This window comes from Falco punctatus, assembly GCF_963210335.1.
Source record: "Falco punctatus genome assembly, chromosome: 14".
NCBI classification, from domain to species: Eukaryota; Metazoa; Chordata; class Aves; order Falconiformes; family Falconidae; genus Falco; species Falco punctatus.
In genome coordinates, this window is record NC_137594.1 from 2,255,043 (window position 1) to 2,276,619 (window position 21,577).

A 21,577-nucleotide genomic window follows, 5' to 3' on the forward strand; every position below is an offset into this window, starting at 1 on the left:
AGACACCTGCGGGAGGTACCAGTACCTGCAGATGGGATGCAGCAGGGATGAAAAAACAGATGGAAAACTGTACCATCGGGAGGAGAGATGTCTGGGAAGTGTAGGAGCACTGAGGACAAAGAACACACTGGTTTAGGCTGAGGTCTTATCAGGATAGGAAAGGAACAAACCAGGGTGGCTCCCTGGGCCAGGTGGTCATGTCCCCACCAGCATGTCCATACCTGTCCATTTTCAGGAATGCCAGTCACAGCTGGCATGTGCCTATCTCTAGCTTCAGGAGCTACACACAGGAGAAGAGCCAGGTACATCTGCACCAGCTGCTTCAAAATACCTGGACGGATGAGAAAGAAGAATCAACCACACAAGAGGTACATGTGCAACAGCACCTCTATGTGGGACCTGGCCCAGAGAGGTGCCAAGTATCCAAGTCATAGAATCATAGAGAAGTTTGGGTTGAAAGAGACCTTTAAAGGACATCTAGCCCAATCTCCCTGCAAGGAGCAGGGACATCAACTACATCAGGTTGCTCGAAGCCCGGTCCAACCTGACCTTGAATATTTCCAGGGATGGAGCATTCACGATGCTCCTCCTTGGGTCAGCAAAAGATGGGGAGATGCAAAAGGTCCACGGCACCCACCCCCAGAGGCAGCAGCCATGGGGGGTGCCCAGACCTTGGAGGAAGCCTCCAAGACAACCCTGGCAGCTCAGTGGTGACCAAGCACCTCCCCACCGCTTCTCCAGAGATCTGGGCTGAATGTCAGTGAGATGGAGCCATTCCTGGTCCTCTCCACAGGGGCATCAACAGTCAAGACCTCCGGTCATAACAAAGGGTGACGGTGCCAGCTGCCCCCAACACCCACAGCCCTGCAGAGGTGCTGGCAACCAGCAGCAAGCTGCTAGCAGATGGCAGAGACGCAGGAGGCATGGGGAGGAGGGGCCAGGAGATACTGGTGGCTTTCGGAAGGGATGGCCGCAGCCGAGCCGGTTCCAGTCCAGGACGACAGCTTGCATATGGATAAACAACGAGACAATTACAACCTGAGGGGGGGGGGGGGGGGGGGGGGGGGCGACGAGAAAAGCCCATGGCTGCAGCGTCCTCCTGCTGCCAGCTCCTGCAACCCATACGTCCTGCACAGCTCCCTCCGCAGCCTCATCACGAGAAAATTACTTGCCATAAAAGCCCTGGCTAGCGCACTGCATTAGATACAGCTGTGAAACCATTTATCTATTGATAGACCCCTATTGTCAGGGACTAGGGTTTGGCTTTCGTGTGAGTGAGCAATCTGGGGAAAAAGAAAAAAAAAAATCAACAAAAATGACAACCCAAAAAACCTACCAACCAACCAACAAACAAACAAATAAAGAAGGAGAGAGACAATACCCGACAGCTTGCAGGGTTTCCAGGCCTCTGCCAGCTGGGAAGCTAAGCATATGAAATATGCATTGCACTGAACAAAGCAAACTGAAACGTTCAGCACTGGAGAGCTGTAACCCTTTCCTGTGTACCAGAGCCAGGCATGGGGAGAGCGAGATCCCTGGGCTGCCAAAAGTTAAGGGGGTTGGGGGTGGGGGGAAACAGGAGAAAAAGCATCCAGGGCCATGGGTAAAGATTACTGAGCCTGCCTATATGGTCAGACAGACTCAACAGGCAGCTGCTTAAGGTAGGTTGAAAGTTTAGGAACTGCTTTGGACATGAGTGGCTGCAGGAGCAATAGCTGGGATGGCTCAAAGCAAGCAAAGCTGCTGCCGTCTCCTGACATCCACCTCCACACCTCTGCTCTCCAGGGATGCATCCGAGGGGAAGCACTTCTCCAAGCACTCGAAGGACAGTATGTCTCCAAGGGACCGTGCTCTGCATCACCATGCTCCTGCACAGGCAGGAGCTGGGGGACACTGTGTCACTGTGACACCAATGGCAAGTGCCACCTCCTGCCCACATGGCCCCACCGCAGATGGGCCTGTCCCACACCAGGTTACAGAGCATCCTCAGCTGGGAACAGACCACGCAGTGAGGGGATCTCATCGGGCTGGAGCACCTTGCTTCGGCGTTGGCAGTGATGGTGCAGATTCAGGCAGGGCATGGGTGACAGCCTGATCACACACGGCTCCATGTCAGCTCCGTCAACCAGCCTGCAGCCCAACGTGTGGCAGCAATTAGCAGAAGCAGCACAAAAGCCAGCCAGAAAACCTGAGCAAACTGGGTGCAATGGAGCACAAGGCTCATGAGAGCTGCAAGGAGATTGAAGGGCTGGAGCACGTGCATGAAAGGAATCCAGCACTCTAATCAAGGGATGGGAGAAAATGAAGGGAAGAACAGAGATCCAGCAAACTTTCAGCTAAGTAGATTATTGATCTTCAGGGTGTGCCAGAAACCAGCTTTGCAAATTACAGCAGTCCCCTGCTGCAAGCTCAGGCAGTTACCGGATGGCAGAGCAGAAACACTCCCCACCTCCCAGCTCCAGCCACCCACACACCTTCCTCTGCCACCGCCGCGATGCCGCTGAGCTCCCGTTTGCATCTCACTGCGGCAGGACACCCAAACATGTCCAAAGGGTGGCACGAAAGGAACCGGCGCGATGCCCCGCCATCTAATGGGAGAGACAGTGTCAGTGGGGAAGAAACAGCTCAGCAAAAGTCTTGTTGTCTTCTGTTGTCAAGAGGGAGCAGAAGGCAGAAACCTCAGCCCAACACGAGCGGGGAAGGCGGTGACCTTGCAAGGCTCATACAGCTAAGCAAATCTTTTCCTTGGCAAAGGCAGGCACTCTTTCTGCTCGCAGTCGGGAGGGTTTCTGCACAGCAGAGCCAAGGTGTGAACGCCTCGCAGATTGCCCTGACAATGCGCCTAACCCCCGGCATGAAGATCACCTGCTTGCAGCAGCCGAAAGGCTGGTGAGAAGAGATGCCTTGGAGCCCAACTCCTATCAGGGTGCTCAGCATCCCAACCAGATCTTGCCCTCAGTGCTCACCCTTAGCCCTCTGTACTGCCAGGCACGGCCACCCCACAGCACGGCTGCCCCACAACACAGCCCTGTATCCCCACTGCGGCCAGGACTGGCTCCGGCTTGGCAGTTTCATTATCATCTGTGCAGCGGCACAGATGTGCACTGCGCTTTCTGTGTACAAAGAGAGGTCCCTGCCCTGAACGTCATATAACTGTGGCAGACGGCAGGCGCTCCCTGCGCTGGCCCAGCTGCTGGGAGGTGTTTTTTTCCAGCAATCCATTATGTGACATTTGGTAATTTTTCATAGTATCAATGCCAAACCAGAGAGAAATGCCCAGAGCAGGGATGGGGCTGTGGATGCTTGTTTCAAACCCAGGCAGGCAGGCACTGGGAGGGCTGTGTCCCTCCTGCCACCAGCCCCCCCCGCCACTGTCCTTACACTGGGACCCCTCTGCCTTTGCCAGGTCCGTGCCACTGACATCCTAGTCCTCGACCAACATGCTGGAAGCCTCAGAGCCCTCCTGCGAGGGAGGTGAGAAGTATTTCTTTATTTCTTTTCATAAGAGACAAGGAAAAGGCCACACCAGGGTCCTCCAGTGGCACAGGCAGAGAGGGTGACATCGACTGGGTCTTCTCATCCCAGGGACAGCCCCTTTGCCATGCAGGAGCTGGTTTTAAACAAAGCCAGGCCTTTCTTAGAGTGGTGGAGCGTGATGAGCGCTCAGACTGTCAGATCCTCCTTGTTTTAAATAAATTCCACTGACATACTCTCTTCTGACATAAATTATTAACCAAGCATGATGCACACAGTGTGCCAGCAGCAGCATCTCAGGGCAGGAACAAGCAGCAGGTGAGGCTTTCTGCCTGTGACCGCAGGTGTGAAGCAGTTAAATTACACCATCACTGGGAGAAGAGGTGTGCCACCGCGGCTGCCACCTGCCCGCAAGCGGGCTACGATGGAAAGTCACACTCCATATAAAAACCAAACGCCTGGCATCTCCACGCACCCCTCGGTGCCAAGACATGCTGAGAGCGGAGACCATTTTTCCCACCTTGCCATGGCCCTTCTGGCAGCTCAGGGACAGAGGCAGCCGGCTCTGCTCTGCTCCTTGAAATGCTGTGGATGTCCTGGAGGTACCCAGCCAGCCACCGTCTCCTACAGTGGCCTTAAGCAGATGGGACCATTTCTCTCCCTTTATCAAGAAGAAACTCCCAGTTAAGCTGGGACAAGGGTCAAGGTGAGTGAGATAGGGAGAGCCTTTCAGAGAGTTACCTACCCATCAGCCAATGCCCAAAGGCAAACTCTACCATCTCCCCACGTCCTCCCCAGCTGATGTCTTGAGAATTCACCAGAACACCCAAAATAAACCCAAGGGAGAGCCTGATGGAAAGCCAGCCATTAGCAAGGGGTGCGGGGCCAACGCCAGCACTGACGGGAGCTCCTGGGAGCACTGCGAGACATTGGTATGGACCTCAGCTGCCCGCGCCGGGGACTGAAGGGTGCATGTGAGAAGCGGCTGAGATACAAGGGCAATTCCTCTGCCCCAAATATAAACTCAAGCAGCCTGAAGCCAGAGAAAAGTTATGTGAGCCTGAGCTCTCTGGAGCACTTTGGGGGAGGTGGGTTTCCAGCACCAGATACAGGTCATCTGGGCTCCCCTTCTCTGGTCACTCAATACAACCAGAAAGAAGGGGAAGGAGTATTGAGCAGGAAAAAAAAAAATTACATATTTTTCCTCTCATAATTTAGAAGAACAGTGTCTATGTTTTATCCTGGAAGTAGCTACACTTTGGGGATTCTTGTGTCTGAGACTTAATTTGTAAAGCACCTAGGCATCCCTTAGGGTAAAAAAAGCATTATAGGATCATTATTAAAATGGACATATATTTCATATCTCAGTTCCACACAAGTGGAAAAAAATGGCCAAGATCTAACTCCAGGATGAGGGGACAAAACCGTGAAACATAACACTCATCCAGCAAAGTGACAAAACAGAGACACTGCTTCCTACTTACTAAGCGTTGCACTGATGCGCTGCTCCAGGTCTCCTGCTTTGCCCACTGCTCCGCCATGCCACAGCAGTGGCACAGAGTAAGAAGCAGCAAACTTTTTTTTTTTTTTTTTTTTTTTTAATAAAAGTCAGAATCCCTGGCCAGAGTGGTCCCCCCTCTCAGCTCTCCCCTGGGCTTGTTTTGCATGTTTGGGGTGGGATCCAGCACTTCATTACAGCATCAGAATGCAGAACATAACCTGCTGCAGCCTGACTACAACCCACACGTGGGGCTGCCCATGATCCCACTGGCTTTTCCAGCTGCCAGCACAGATAACCTAGAGGGAAAAAAAAAAAAAAAAAAAAAAAAAGGCTTTCCAAGCCTTTCACCAGCACTTAACACCAGCAGTGTCCCTGGTATGCACTGCCACAGACCGGGAAGCTCCTTTCAAACCCTTGACATGTACCTGGCTAGATGAGAAGCTATTTCCCCAGAGAAATAAGTGAAGCCACACATTTCAGGTTGAATCTCGTGCCTGCCTGTCTCCCACCCACACGGCGCACACGGTTGCTGGCATAATTTCTCTCAGGCATACAGCATCTATCTACTCAGCAGAGTCCGTACATCACCTGGCTATTGATCTGCTGGAGGCGACATGACCTGCACCTGCAATGAGGGTACAAAAGAAGATGCAGCGGGAATGCAGTCCCTGTTCAGACAGAGAAAGGGGCTGAGGCAGCAAGACACCCTGGACCCCGGGCTGGGGGCTGCTTCTGCAGCGGGGAATGGCCAGCACCCCAACAGAGGGGCAGCTCACAAGGAAAAAAGCCCAAGAGCTTCACCATCAAGGATATCCAATTTCTGAGGTACCAGAACTGCTGGTGCAGATATCACCTGGCAGATGGAGCTGGACTTTCATGGAAAACTGATGGGTTTCCCCCTGCATTGTTTCTAAATGAACGCAACCCTCAAGGCCACAGGTCCTGCCCTTCCAGTTCTCACTGCTAAACCTCTGACCAAACCCAGTGAAATAAACACAGACCCTATTTCTAGGGTGAGAAATCACTCATCCTCCCCTGCAGACTGCAGATATTTAGTGACTCTTTAGACCAGAAAATCGTCCATCTGAATCCCCTTCTATGCTTTGTTCTTACCTTCTACAGTAGACTTCAGCTTTTTGTCCTGGCTTTCAAAGCGCAGGCACTGCTCAACTCACTGCTTTCCTCTCAGTCATCAACAGCCTTAGCAGACACAATTACCATCATCTTACACTGTAGCCTGTAGCCCTTATGCTGCTTTCACCTCCCACCCCCATGCAAGGGGTGCTGTTCTCTCAGGTGGTGCTCACCTATGCAAGGACAACCCTTGTGTGGTTCATAAAGCACCATGACTATTGTAGCCCATAAAAAAAATAAATACCACAAACAACAACAAAACAAACAAGCAAGAGAAAACTCTTAAATAACATCACTGAGTTCCTGGGAAGAACAGCAGTGCAAGCCTCAGTCCTTGGGGCTTCAAAGGGCTGGGGAGGAGAGAACTTTTCATGAGACAAAGCGAAGCAGCAGAGAACATGGCTGAGCACTACCTGTGTGTTGTTTTCATCTCCCTGAGCATGGATGGTGTAGGAACGACCACCGTTCTTCAAGGTCTCAGTGGCAATGCGCACTTCCACCCCTGGGAGCGGGGTGCCCACAGAACCTACAAAAGAAAACAAGACTGAGACAGTGGACAGCCTCTGGGAAACAACAAAATCGAGGATGCAAAAGAGCAGCTGCTCATCTATCAATGGCATCTGCAGACTGTGCTGGCACTAAAGAACTTCCTAGCAGGGGGTTACCCTTCAGGAAGGCTTCGATCATATCGTATGTCTGCATGCAAATGTCACTGCGGTGCAATACGCTGTTGTTCGCTGAGCAGGCAGTGTTGGAAATGCCTAGGAAAACAAATGTGTCTCCAGCCCTGAACAGTCTCTCTTGGCCATTCTTTGAAGACATCAGCACAGCTTCGTAGCTCAGTAATGAAGCTGTCTTTTTTAAAAAAAAAAAAAACCACACCATGAAACCTACACAAAGATGCGAAAAGAAAGAGCACAATGATTACTACAGTGGCTCACTGCTTCTCTATAGCCTGGACCTGACAGAGAAGGCAAAGGCTTAACAGTGTGAGAATTGCAAGGGATTATCTCAGTTTTATGAGACATCAATACACTGTATATAAAACATCACAGGAGAAAAGCAGAGATCAAAACCACACCATTCTTCCACAGGTTTCAATTTTCAAAGCCAGGGAATCTGACACAGTGTCTCAAACAACTGCTATTAAGCTCCAAGATGGTTCTGTGACCCAGAGCTCCCCTACCTGCAGCCTGCAGCGTTCCCACCCCTTGGTTTAGTGCATGCTCTTCTTGGTGAGCGTCTGAAAGCACAAAAGAAAGGGCAGCTTTGTTGCTGCAACCTCTGTCTGATGGGGGGCTCTGGGCTCAGCAGCAACCAGAAGTCATGGGCATCTGCTGGCTCAGCAGGTTTCGCTCTGCATATCGACAGCACAAGAGGCTTTCATTGCAAGATGAGGCCCTTGACTTTTGCCTCCTGCCAAGTGGGGAGAGAGACATCAGCAAACAGCAACCTGCGGCTCAGGAGAACTGGACAGGTCTGAGCTTAAATCAGTAAGATTTTTTTAAGAGATGATCAGTTTTTCCCCCTGAGAGCCTCCAGCTGGTGATGCTTTCTGGGTCTGCTAGTATCAGCTTGGCATTGGAAAGTCCTTAGAGCAGGGTGTGCAGGACCTGGAGCTCAGCACTGTCTGCCCCTTGTCTTCTGTATTTCAGGCATCTGGGTTCCGGTGGCATTTTCCCTATCCTGGTCTCATTCTCCTGTTCAAGCCCTGGAGATCCGATAACCATGACATCATGATTTTGTTTGCTACATCGGTCAGTTGCCATGGAAATAGATATGTCGTCGTAGCCCAGATTTATGGCATCCCTGCAGGATCAGCTAAGAGCAGATGGACTATGAGGGAGTGAGATTTTATTGCAGCAAAACTACCCGAACAATTAGCAAATCTGGCAAGAAATAAACAGAAAGCGACATGGCAAGTTCTGTGATGCATGTCTGTTCAGCTTGAAATTGCCTTCAGCATTCAGGTCAGCCAACATGCAGCCAGGTCCTTCTCTTACCACAAGCATCGCCTGGGCTGCTCTCCTCTCGTGGCCAGGCACTGCCAGGAGTCGGAGACAGCAGACTGCAGCAGGGTAAGGAGGGAGAAGCATGAGCCAGAAGAAGTGTCCGGAGGTGCTGTGTAGAGGTATTTATGTATTATAAACACTCTGGTACCTGCCACGGTAGACTCCAGGAGGACTCAAAGCAAGTACCAAGTCATGGAAAACACACCAAATGTTTGCATGCCGAGCTTGCTGAAGCCACCTTCTAGACTTCTATGGGAACGTTTTCTCCAGTGTGAAAAATGCCAACCTGCCTGCGAGATGTGGCAAGGGATGGCAGGCAGACACTGCAGAGTCAGTCTTGCAAAGCTCACGGAGGGAGCAGTAACCAGTGCAATGAACTGCCATGGTTGCCACCTCTGGAACCTTTCAAATCAAGATCAGGTGGATGCCTTCCTGGAAGGCTGCTTCTTCCCTGTGTGCAAGCTACCGACCTCAATGCAGAAATGTAATGGGCCGATGCACAGGCTGCAGAACTCAATGATTAGTGCTCACTTCTAGTCTCAGGCTTTGAGAATGAACTACCGAAGATCAGCACAGCACTGTCAAAGAAATCCGAAGACACAGAGAAGGCAACACATCCCCCATACAGTGTTTCAGATCACTTACAAATACAGCTCCATCAATTTATTTCCTACTTAGCTAAAGTAAAACCAACATTTAAGATAAGTTCCTCATGGAAGGCTGTTTCCTTATATTCAGTCTGGAAGAGGCTTTCTGGTATTTCGGAAAAATGACAAACTTAAAAATCAACATCTGTAAAGGCTGAAAATGCTCACACAACATTGATTAGAGCTACATGAACCTGACAGTATTTATCACATTTGTGCAAAAACAATGACTGGAGCTTCTCAGGCCCATCTGCTTTGTCAAGATGCATGCCGTGCCGACTCCAACAGGTCAGCAGAAGGTTGAGCCTGTTCCCAAAGGAACAGCACCAGAGGTCCTGGCTTCACCAAGACCACAATCAAGGGTGATCAGAAGGCAGTCAACATTCAGCACTGGCTTCCTTTTTTGCCCAGCCATACTCCCAAGGGGAAACTGGGGGAGAAATCCCTGCTCCTTCCCCTCTTGCTCCCTCCCAGCTCTCTCCAATTTGCAGGCTCCTGAATGTTAAGAAATGCTGGCAACATGCCCGCAGTGTCAGCTCAGCCAGCATCAGCCAGGCTGCAGTCGGGAAGGAGTGACACTATTATTCTTTCACCCGTTCTCCTCTGTTTAAAAAAGTTGTCAGCTCTTCCCAGATAAATTTAATTGGCCCTGCGGTCTGTGTCCTTCGGTATCTGGGGACCTCAATGCTGTTATGTGCAGTGGTGTCCTGGGAGAATTGAAACAGGCCAACGATAAGGCACTCAACGATCTCACTGTCAACAATACACGGAGTCCCCGCTGTAGGAGCTATTAGCCGCCTCTGATCTAAACCTCCAATTAAAGTGGTGATTAGGCCCAGTGAGGCATTCTGTGTCCATGAATTATTCATCTCCCTTCACAGTAACAGCACCAGGGGGGATTAGAATGAGAGCTGGTGAAAACAGAGGCATTTTAAGCAGGGTTTTAACCATATACAAGCAAACATTTATCTTTCATATCTTTCATCTTTTCTTCTTCTGTAAATTAAAGTCCCCGGCTGCTGTCCCTGCCCCTTCAGACCTGTGCTGCTGGCGGAGAGCAGTGCCACACTGCCAGAGACACTGGTGGTGACATGGGCAGGACAGGCAGGTTCCGAGGACTCACCCCTTCCCCAGCCACACCAAGCGGGTGGAAGCGGGCAAGGAAAGCCCCAGAACCTCTCCTCAGAGGCTCATGAAGCAGCAGAAAAGGACATGTGCTGCTTCCACTCCAGAAGAAATCCCCTGGCAAGCGTGAGGACCCCTGGACTTATGCACAGGGTAAAGTGCCATGCTTGCAGTGCTCCTTTTTCAAAATACAGCTAGTAATCATTTTGGCCAGCGTGCAGGTCTGTGGTCACCACTGCCTAGCATCGGTCCCTGTAACACCAGTACCAGCGCCAGTGCCGTCTAAAGTCTTTTTTCTGGATACTTCACTCTTCCTCCTGCCCAGGCCCTGTACCCAGCCCCTCATTGCATTTGACTCTCAGCTGACTCTCTTGCACTGGATGCTCTGTGGTACCTGGTGACCTTACATCCCAGCCTCTAATGGGGTACTATATCAAAAGCTTTTCCACAGCTCCAGTAAATTATGCCTCAGCTTCACCCATCTGCTTCCCAACTGACACTTCCTGAAATAAATTAATCAAGCCTATTCGATTATATCCTTCTTTCTGTAAGGTCTCTCACTGATCCACACCTTTGTGAGATGCTTTTCTCCCCTCTTGGGGCTGCAGTGAGCCCCTGGGCAGTGGCTGGAGTGACGGTCAACCGGCCTTTATCACCAGCCCCTCTGCTCGTAGGTGGACAACAGAATTTGCCCCCAGCTCCCCTGAAGACACTGGTACGCTCACAGATCCTGCCTCAGCTCTGTTCAGGAGCGGAGCCACGCAACTCTGGAGTAGGAGCTGCCCTTTTGGGTGATAACATCTGTCTTGCCCATGTCACTTTCAGTCTTACTTCCTTTCTCCTTCTGTCTCCTGGGAAACTTCTAGAGCCTCCACTCATCTTCCCTCCTGAAGATGAATTAAAAGCAAATATAATCAGGCCACAGGGACATTCAAGTGATCTCAGCACTGTCACCCTGTGGCATGGGGCTCACGGACAGCTCAAGCTCATACAGGTGGGAATCTTGTTTCCCTGCATGCAGGGATGAGACTTCTGGAGGAAGGGAAGACTGGCTGGGGTGGAGGAATGACAGTTACTGTGCAAAAGTAAGCTAGAGTTTGCATTTCACACAGCCCCTGAGCTGTTCTCAGGCTGAGGAGCCAGAACAGGGGAGCTGTGGCTTCTCTCCCTGTGAGATCCCTGCAGGGGCACGGCTTCTGCATCCCGGGGGACTGGGATGCTGTGGGAAGCCATGATGCCCAGCACAGCCCCCCCCTGGGTAACACCAGTCCCCCCAGGACACTGGGGACCAAGACGATGCATATGGTGCTATGCCTGCACAGACAGCATGCGGGGAGGAGAAGGTGGTATAGTGGTGGGCTGGGTTGCTCGGCAGACAGATGGCCACGTTTTTAACCAAAGGGAGGGTGAGGGCATTTGATATTTTTAATGTTGCAGATCAATTTAATTCTAGGTTACATAAAGTACAGATATTGAGAGAAGTCACAAAGTGTAGCTAAGACAAGTAAGACAAGGAGAGAACAGAACCAGAGTGTACAATGAGGTGTGACAATTTCTAATTCCTGAAGAGTCAAGAAACTTGCACTAAAATAAGAGCGAGCAGACATCCTATTTTAAGTGTTCAGTACTGATCAGTTGGACAACAACTGCTGTGTGGAGAATCCTGTGTCAACACTGTACATAAATACAACTCCATAGAGCAGAAGCTGAAGATGCAGTCCCATCACAGTACTTGAACTTGTTAAGGCTTTGGAAATAATAAAGCATCAGTATGGTCCCTGCCTCCTGGACAGAACCAGCCTGGCTGGTCAGGCCATCACGCACCACCGTGAGCTCTGCATACACACCTTTGCCAATCCACCACAGCCAGGGAAACCCACCAGCCACCGCCCATGCCCCCTCCTGGCTTCCCAATCCCAATTCCCCTAGCAGGATCATTGTTCCTACCGTAGCCTGTTCCCAATCATGACAAACAGCAATTAGATGTATACTCTCTGTGATGAGAAAACCCAACAACACTTCAGAGCCAAACGCCTCCAAACAGTGTGCACCCTCTAGAGACTCCTACCTGGGACACGAACTCCATGCAAAGGGTTAGAAAGCGCCATCCCAATCTCAGTCATCCCATACCTCTGCAGCAATGTGTGCCCAGTGATCTTCTTCCACTTCTCCAGGACAGGCACAGGCAGGGCTGCTGAGCCTGACACCATTAACCTGCACAAGGAAATCTCGTGTAAGCAAGTATCCAAGATCACCTTTGCTCCAGGGAATCTGCAGTCTAACATAGGGTTACATAAAGCCCATTCCTACATAAAACCTTAAGACAGACACCCAAAAGCCTTTTAACCTGTACCAAAGATGTTCCTCACATATAGAATATTCTCTGTCTGATATGGGTTTTAAGTTAAGAAAGGACAGCTTCCTAAAAGAAGATCCTCAGGTTGCAGGACAAAGTCCTCAGTCTTGTGCTATGTGGGGTGACATAATGAGCGTGCAGACCCATTCTGGCTTTCCCATACAAGACTAGCTCTTAATTAAATAATGTCACCCTTATTCTTGCCAATGAGACACTAAAGAACAACCACCAGCACAGCAAAGAGGTGATGCTGAAAACTCGGCAGATCCACTGTGGAGACAGCCAGTCACCAGCAGCTCCTGCCCAAAGGGGCATTGCTCACCCACCTGATGTTCTGCTGGCAAAAGGCACGCACAAAATCCTGGACTTGGGGCTGAGAGAAGTGCTTGTCATAATACTCTATCAGCTTGGCATAGATAGTGGGCACTGCCATGAAGACACTGATACAGGGAGCTTGGGAACTTAGGAACTTCTTCCAAACCTAGAAAGGAAGGACACACACGTATAAAAATACACCTCAACCTAAAGTGTAGAGAGAAGCAATTGTCCACGTTGTCAATGCTACACTCCCTCAGCACCTTTGAGAAGAGGTTCACAAGTGAGGGCGCTACAAATGCTTCACAGGGCAGTAAGCCCTGCCCCTGCTCCTTTGTATAGTGCAAGGAGAAACTGAGGTACAGGAGTGCAACAGGCTTGTCCAAAACAAGGCCACCCTGGGCTGGTCACAAACAGCCAAACCTCCGCTATCTAAGACTTCTGGAAAGTGCAAACAACTGAAAGCCTGTTGTGTGCACCTCATCCACGTCCGGAGCAATGGCTCTCAACCTTCATCATGCCCTTTTTGCTCAAAGCACGATATTCAACTTTCTCATTCCACCAGAGGATCACCCACCTGCTTTCACTCTCAGTGAGCACAAGATAATGGAAATGGCATTTTTTAGTACTTTCATGTTACAGCCAAGGATTTGCTCACGAAGCCATAAGCTTGTGACAGAATCAGTGAATTCCTTTATCATGCACAGCTCTTTAAAGGCTACACAAAGCCACCAGCCTTTCAAAGCATGGGAGCTCTTCTTTGGAAAGACACTATGCCACATCTGAAGAATACGACACGGGTATGAGCCCACAGGCTCAAACCTTTGAGTGAGAAATGCTTTTAAGACAGGTGGCAGAGCTGGAGAGAGAGATACCACACTGGAACTGGGAGTGAGACTCCACTGCAACAGAAATGGTCATCATCTGGGGCGTGGGTACAGAGACAAATGCCCCCAGTGAGCTCAGACCAGCCATCAGAAACCTCAGGTAAGCCAACTGCAGTCAGGAGGCAGCAGCTAGCCCAGAGGGCCACTACACCAACCATGCTCTTCCCAAGAGGAATGGCCCCTGTGGGACAGATGTCTGTCAGCTGCAACTCCTGCTGACCTGTGGGAAATACAAATAGAGGCAAATTCCAGGAGCTAGCTCTGCTCCTGGAGTGGATGAAGACTAAGGGGTCTGCCCTGGCTGAGAAGCCCCACCTAGGAGCAGCTAGAAACAAGTAGGAGCCATCAATATTGCAGCTGGGCCCGTTCCTTCCACACCTCACCACTCTTCCCCCTAGGTAAGCTCTTCCCCAAGACAGGAATGATCCAAAGACATCAATAAATAAAAGGCTACAGTGACGGCCACCTCTTTCCTTTTGCCCCGGTCCCTGCCCCGTTGTTGACAAATGTATTTCCTAACAGCTCCTGACAACACGTACCGCCTCTCCCCTCCCTGCCCACATATGCTCAGCTGCACACAGGCGCGTGCGACAGCGAGAAAAGGCAGGAATTGATTGAAGGTGAACAAGTGATTCTCCTTCATGCTGTCACTCTGCCCACTTCCCTCTGTCCTGCTTGCTCGGGCTCTATTTCATTACTTTCTACTTCACTGCTCTGGTGCCGCCTCCCTCCACATCTCTCACTCCACTGCTTCAGAACAATCAACTCCTATAAAAAAACCCCAACCACCACCATGTTGTTATTCTTAATAGAGCAGGACACATCCAACAAAGGCACCGTCCTGCCAAACAGAAGGGAGTTCACGCTGCCTCCGAGCCTGGAGATGGTCCTCAATGGGGTGAGACAAACGCACAAGGTGGAAAACCCCTGGACACCTTGGGAGCTGGGACATGAGCACTGCAAGATCCCCTCAGAATCAGGGTAAGCAGAGGAGGAACAAGGCTTGCCCAGACCGACGGGTGACATGTCTGGAGAGGGAACATTGCACTCCCTTGCAGAAACCAGCACGATCCCCTAAAACAAGCCGAAACAGGCAAAATTGCATTTAGAAATTCAGAAGGATCTAACCCCTACCATACCGCTCCCAGCCTCTTTTCCTAAAGATCTTTTTTCTCTTCAGTGCCCCAGTATCTGTCCCATTCCATGCAGCAGGATGGAGAAGGACATCCCCAAAGCCAGGGGTTGAATGCACGGACCTGCTCTCCTCAGCCTGGTGCTTCCTAGAGCCATTGCTTTGGGCATGGAGAGATGAGTGATGGTAAGCAGGGATCAGGACTGTGCCGAAAGAATTGAACGGAAACAGATGCTCAGGGCTGTTCGATCCTTGCTGTGGTATCTTCTTTTGCCTTCAACCAGTCCAGAGCAGCTGTGAGGAGCACAGGCAGACTTCCAGTCTGGCCACGCAGCAGTTATTTTCACATGGATTTGGATCTCAAAAAAACCCAAACCCATCACTCCAAAACACAGATGATCTCTCCTGCACCCCAGAGTCCCCTGTCCTCATAGGCCTGCTCAACTCCTGCCCTAGATAAACTCCTCCCTACCACCGCTCCAGCCACAGGAGCGGCTTTTTCTGTGTCAGTCTGACTCGCGCCAGCAACAGCCCCTTCCTGAAGATAAGCAGCTGCCTTTGGATTTGTGCCACCAGCTGCCGGGGTGATCTGCTGACAGCCAAACATCTCCACCTGCTCTGTTCCTGCTCAGCCAAATCTGGATCCTTCCCACGTGTTTTAATGGTACTAAGCACCGAGCCGTGGTACAAAGCTGGCAGTCCCAAACTCTCCGCAGACCCTGAGCTGTCCGTAGGGCTTGTCACTGCCCAGCCAGCTGTAACAGCTATTTCTGTTTTATAACTATAACTTCACGGTTTGAGAGAAGGATCTGGGAAAGTCTCACTACCTGGGACTAATCAATCAATCCCAGGGCTTGGACAAGCTTGTAGCAAGAGGCCTGCTTTGCCCATCCAGCACACGGTATCCTCCAACACCGTCAGGTTTACAGCAGCACAATCAATCTTGCTCTCCGTTATCCCATGTGTCACCATCACCACATCAATTACCTGTGGACAGCTTATTGGCAGCCCGTCATTTCATTTTATTTTGCTCTCCTGATACCTCAGGACTCCAAGTGCTTTTAAAAAGCCATGGAGGCAAACACAGCACTGCATGCCAGGGTTGCCGGACTTTACAATGAGTGTTCACTGGACACAAGGGAAGCAGCAGTCTTCCCATGGAATATGTTCAGGAGATGGACTAAGATTCCTTTTAAAATAAACAAGGGCTTGACACAAAAGGTCTCTAAGTGGAAGAAAGCAAGAGTGGGAACAGCAATAACGGCAGCAAAAGCCCAGGGCAGGCTTACAGGACAGGGCTGCCTGAGCCAGCAAAGAAGTGGGAGACCTTCTGTTCCCAAGAGTCTTCCCGTCAGCACAACATTCCTGATTTTCTTCCCCTCACACTGCACAAAAGCATATCTGGGCAGTTCCATGGGCTGGCCAGTGGGATTTTGCCATCAGCAAATGAAAAAAAAAAAAAAAAAAAAAAAAGAGAGAGAGAAGATTACACCAGTGGGTACAAAACAACCTCAGTGAGACACAGCTGTAAGATTTTTTCCCACGTATTCCTTCCAGCACACAGATGGCATGATGGTGAATGACAACAGAGGAACACACAAGCTGCTCCAAGAGATGGTCATTTCACACAGCAACCTTCCCAACCAGCCTCCAGATCTGCTGAGATCACCTGAATCAAGAGATGCAAGCACAGAGGAGAAAAGGCAGTAATTTTTTTCCCCCCTTTACAATGGCCTCACCTTCAGAGGGACATGTGCAATACCCTAAGCTAGACAGAAAACACCAAATCTACCAACACCCAGACATCTTCTAATGCAAAAAAGAAGAGGAGATGGCAACAACCATTTGCATGCTAAATCCTGCAAGACTTTGCCTGATACAAGACTCCCAAAAACATCCAGAAGAGACCCCAAGCAACAATGCCCAAAAGCCATAAAGGAAGCGAGTATCAGCATGGATTTTCCCATCAGACCACAAACGGGTAATAGACAGCCTGCGTTGCTGCCTCTAACAGATACAACAGCTCTTCACTTCTATAAAATTATTGTATCATTTTCAGTTGTTATTGAATTTTTTTTAAACCTTTTCAAAAGTAACAATACCTCTAATGCAAAGTTAAATCATCCCTTTACTTCCCTTTTGATCAGGGAGATGGGTTTGTGTTTTGCATTGATCGCTGCCATGCGGGTAGCATCGCTGGTGAGAAAAAAGGCTCTGCAATTTTCAGAGTATCTGTGAGAGCAACAGGCATCAACGTGGCTGCAGCTGAACCAGCTCCTTGTTTGGCGAGACCCGGTGCCTCAGACCGAGGACAGAGAGCTCTCGTAACTCTTCGGAAGCACCGAAAGGATGGCAAGACCATACACCCGCATCTGACGCCAGTTCACCCCTGACAAAGGCAGACAGGCACAACATACGACGGGAGAGCATCAAGGGGAGCTCTGCTCTCTCCCAAGGACTGAGCCGCAGACTCGGTCGTGAGCAATATGCAGAAAGAGAAACATTCTTCTCTTCAAAGGGAAATTGGGCCCTTGGTGGCTTCGTCTCATGTTTGTTATAACCCCAAACTGTTTGCGCTCTGCGTGACTCTGGTTTTAATCATTTATTCATCAGTGCAGTTTGATGGCCCCTCTGCATTCCAGGCTGAAGCTTTTAAACCCTTCCTATGCTGTAGGCATACTGAAAGGAGCAAGTGCTTTCCCTGGGACCTGATAATATAAGTAAATATGACAGGCTCTGGTTCCATTTTTTATATTTCCACACACACATCAAAAGACATTACTCCGTAACAGATGCTGAGGACAGACGGCAGATCTGGGGAGACGGGGAGAAAAACTCTAACTTTTTAAAGCCAGGTCTGCAAGAAGTGATCAAACATAATCCATTCACTAGTGACCTGCTCCTCCCTCCATCAACTCCTCTTTGAGTCTGAAATAAAATTACTCCTCTGAAGCCTCCTATTAACAGACAAAAAGACAATTGCCTTTCTCCAGCTGAAACTGGATGGGAGAGACAATCCCCAGCACGCTCCCAGCAGCATCTTAGCAGTGCTCGGTTATTGGAGATCAGACTCCTCTGCTTGGATCTGCTTTTCTTTTTAAAATAAACTAAAAAAGCTGCCCAGAGTGATGTTTGCAGAAGTGACAGATCCAGGGGAGAGGCTCACTGCAGTGCATGCTTCTCCTTCCCAGAGGCAACTGTGACTGCCGAGCCATAGATCTCCCTGCACAGCCCAGCGAAGGTATAAAGCACCAGTGCCCAGCCTCAGCCCAGCCTGGTTTGCACAGATAATAGCAGCAGCAAGGACAAACAGTTTGCCTGCAGAAGCAGCCTGCAGGCTGCTGGCTTCATGAGGAAATCAGGAGTGTAGTGCAGCAGTAACCCTGGAGCAACACCTCACGCACAACCTTTACAAGGATCAGCTCTGCAGCACCCTCCCACCGCGGGATAAAAGCTGCCACAGGTGACAGCACACAAGACATCAGGAGAAGCTAGTCCCAAATCACATGCTAGCTTTGGGCACTCATCATTCTCATCTCACTAGAAAGAAGGGTCCAAATAAGATTAACAATTTTGATGGCTTTGTGTGTGACATTGTAAAACTGGGTATGAATTTTAGAGGGCTTGGTCCTTGGAGGCACCTTAAGTCAGACATGCAGTAATGCTGGCACCAAAACAACAGCTCCTTTTGGAACTTTAGGGCAGTAAATCTGCATCTCAGTGTATTTATCATGGAAGCAGTTGCAGGGCACAGACAGTGTTGTCATTCTGCAGGCAGCACACCACAGCTTGAAACCCACCCAGCAGAGCCAAGTGGACAGCACACCCCACAACTAGGTCACGCAGAGCTGACATTTCTATAAGCTTCCCCCATCACTCAGAGCAAGTTTCTACCTCCATGTTTTTTGAATACTTTTATTTCCCAATCCGCACTTAAGACTGAAAGACCGCCTGGGATCTGATCTCATGTTTATCATTGCAAAGAGCTGACAGAGAACATCTTTCCCTTAAGGTGAGATCAGAGGTGGTCCACAGAAAAGACAAGCCATTCCCATGGTTCAAACTCAAGAGTGGATCCACTTCAGCCAAAAGCCTCAGCAGAGGATCCTGCAAAGCAGACACTGACCTCACAACTCATTCCAAAAGGCTCCTGTTTGCAGGGTGCCCAGCACAGCTGAGTCCCAGTCCAAAACAGGGCCATCAGCATGTGACTATCACAGCAAAAGCACTGGCATGGAGGATGCCCAGCTTCTCTCCAGACTCACTGACATTTCCATCGAGTAACAGTCACAACACAGGGCGAGCTCAGCCTCAGCAGCCATCACTGAATTGATGCAGGGAAAGGAGATGGAGACGGGGAGTCACTAGGGAATGGATGCTCTAGTGTCTGCAAGCCCTGATGCTCACAGCAGCCTTCAAAAAGCACTTGCTCACGGGCTTTCTCCGACACCCAGTAAGGAGAAGGCTCACCTTGCACTCCTTCCTTAAGCACAGGCATTAATCTCTTCTCCTCTGGCCACTAATCTGCACAAGAATTGTACAAATCCAGCATCTTTTAAACTTCTGCTCCTACACAAGAAAAAAAGGCAGGCATTTCAAACAGGTTCAGATGCAGCTGATAAATGCTGGCTGTCTGCAAACAGGAATAGTGCAGCTGGAGAAGTAAACTCTGCTTGGAAGCAAGTTATGATGGGAGGATCATACAGGGATGCTTAGGCTACAGCTTGCTGTGGCTCCCAAGGAGGTTTCTGCCCTCACAGTTCTCATCCTTGAAAAAAGAAAAACAACAACATCGGAGCCACCCTGGCCCCACACAGCTGCTGGGAGGAATGCACTTTCAGGCTCACTGCTGCTTTCCTGCCTGCTCCAGAGTCCACATGCCCGCAGCAGCACCAAAACGTCTCCCCTGCCCAGTCAGCGCTGTTATTCCCAAGCACCAGAAGCACAGGCAGGAGCACCAGGTGCTGCTCCTACAGTCTCCAGGCAGGAGTGTGGGCAGCAGCCCGAAAAGGGCTCCCCGTGAAGACACACTGCACCCCAAGGAGTACACACACCAGATGACTTAGCACGTCACATACAACTAGACTGTAATGCTGGAAACTAAGGGTCCATTTATAAACCCTTTATTAATACATGATTAATAGATGCAGCCATATTTTTTAATAACTTACAATAAAAAGATGCTACGAAAGGCTTAAGCAAGACAGTCTTAACAGATGGTGCTATAAAGTGAATTATAATATGTACAGTAGCTAGCGCAAAGTAATGGATGTCCTCATTTAATAAAAAGAATCTGATTTTATGCAGCAACTTTCACGCTTGAGGCACCTCAATACACTTTAATGAGCCCTTGTGGCCCCTGCAATAGCTTGCACGCTGCCATGGACATCAGATGCTATTTCAGTAAAAGAGCGGACGTTGGTCAGGACACTGGGGTTACTCCACAGTTTTGATTTTTAACCTTTCCTTGGACAGCTACCAAAAGCAGATGGAAGGGTCTGAAAGATGCCACCTCCTAACACTGCACTGCAGGGAACGACAAGCAAGCCTTAGTCCGGGGCTTGAAACATCTTTAACCCAGAAAAAAAAAAGAGCATTATTATGACCACCAAAACCAGACTGGCATCTGTATCCATGACTATAAGGCACGCCGCAAATTATGTAATTTAATAAACACTGTAATAATAAAGTATTTATTTTGTATAATGAAGTGTTAGTGATTAGAAACCAAACACACACTGGGCATGCTGCTGCGGTTTCTCTTGAACCCTTGCCAGTATCACTCAAGGCTAAATATGTCTGCAGCAGGTTGAGAGTAAGTTCCTAGCCTTGTTTTGATCAGCCTGTCAAGTGTTTTAGCTGCCATTCGAGTTTCTTTATATCACACTATAATTGGCTGCTTTCTCAAGGTGCAGTGAAGGAAAAAAAAAAAGCCACACAGCAAAACTCAGGCTCCTTTTGCAAAATTCTCCACTGAAACTCTGCTGCTTTTCTGAAAGCTGATTTCAGTAGCAAAAGGCATTTTGTAAACAGCTGGTGAAAATAGACTGGAACTGAAAGGCAGCTTGCATTAAACTCCACAAGAAAGCCTTATTTACCCTCATGTGCTTTCTTTGTAGTGTCGATCAAACCACTTTCAGCTCCCAGGGGAGGCCCTCGGAAAAATAAAGGGAATAAAAAAAAGGAGAAAAGCAAATTACGTTCTTCAGAGCCTGAACGCACCTGAGAACCCTCGGAACGGCACTCGCTGCAGCAGGCACGCTTGCCACGCCGACCTCCCTGCCCAAGTTCAATCTCCAGGGTCAAGCGGATGTCCCCAGCCCTGTCCCCACTTGCCCTCGATTGTCAAGGCTGGGGGAGAGCTTTGATCAGAAGAGGCAGGCGGGGTGCCCAGCTCCCCCCGAACCTGAACCCATCCTTCAACGTCAGCTCATTCATTTGCAGATGTCGGCAGAGAGCAGAGAAACACGCGAGGGTGTAAGGGACAATCAATCACCGATGGCACAGGACGTGGAGAAACGCGCCCTCCAGAGGGCTTGGCTTTGCTTCCAGCACGCTCCTCTGCCACCTCACCAGCATCACCAGGGCTGGGCACATGCTGAGCTCCAGCTCTCGTGGGGCACGCATCCCTACTGAACCCTGAGCTTTTGGGGAGACACCCTAAAGACAGATGAAGGCAATTTGGCAGTGACCAACGAGGAGAGCACTGGCTACAGCTGCCAAGGGACCTTCCTGCTTTCTTCTACCACAGCATCCTATCTATTTACTCTGGAAATGCAAATGCAGAGAGCCGCCCTTCCAGGACTCTGGGCCTGTTCCCCACCAAAGCACCAGTGCTCGGGCAGCAAGTCGGTGTTCAGGTGTCAGGGCCATCTTGAAACAAGAAAGGAAGCGTGCATTTTCTGTGGTTGTTTCTCTGAGAAGCAGAAATAAGCAATGAAGAATCACATGGTCCTGCAGTTGCTCAGATCAGAGCCCTGGCTCACCCTTGCCT

At 49.9% G+C, this 21,577-nt stretch overlaps 1 protein-coding gene across 8 annotated transcripts in view; it reads right to left on the reverse strand.

Moving 5' to 3' along the window:
• ACSF3 (acyl-CoA synthetase family member 3) overlaps positions 1-21,577 on the reverse strand; it is a 68,165-nt gene that overhangs the window by 38,381 nt on the left and 8,207 nt on the right. For all 8 annotated transcript variants that reach the window (XR_013923658.1, XM_080364877.1, XM_080364880.1 and 5 more), the window contains exons 4-6: positions 12,576-12,730; positions 11,962-12,107; positions 6,523-6,635 (exon numbers count right to left, since the gene is read on the reverse strand). Coding sequence is in view for 7 of the 8 variants with exons in the window: in XM_080364877.1 (XP_080221003.1) it covers positions 6,523-6,635; positions 11,962-12,107; positions 12,576-12,730 (414 nt within the window). In the remaining variant the exon portion in view is untranslated. The remainder of the gene's footprint in view (positions 1-6,522; positions 6,636-11,961; positions 12,108-12,575; positions 12,731-21,577) is intronic.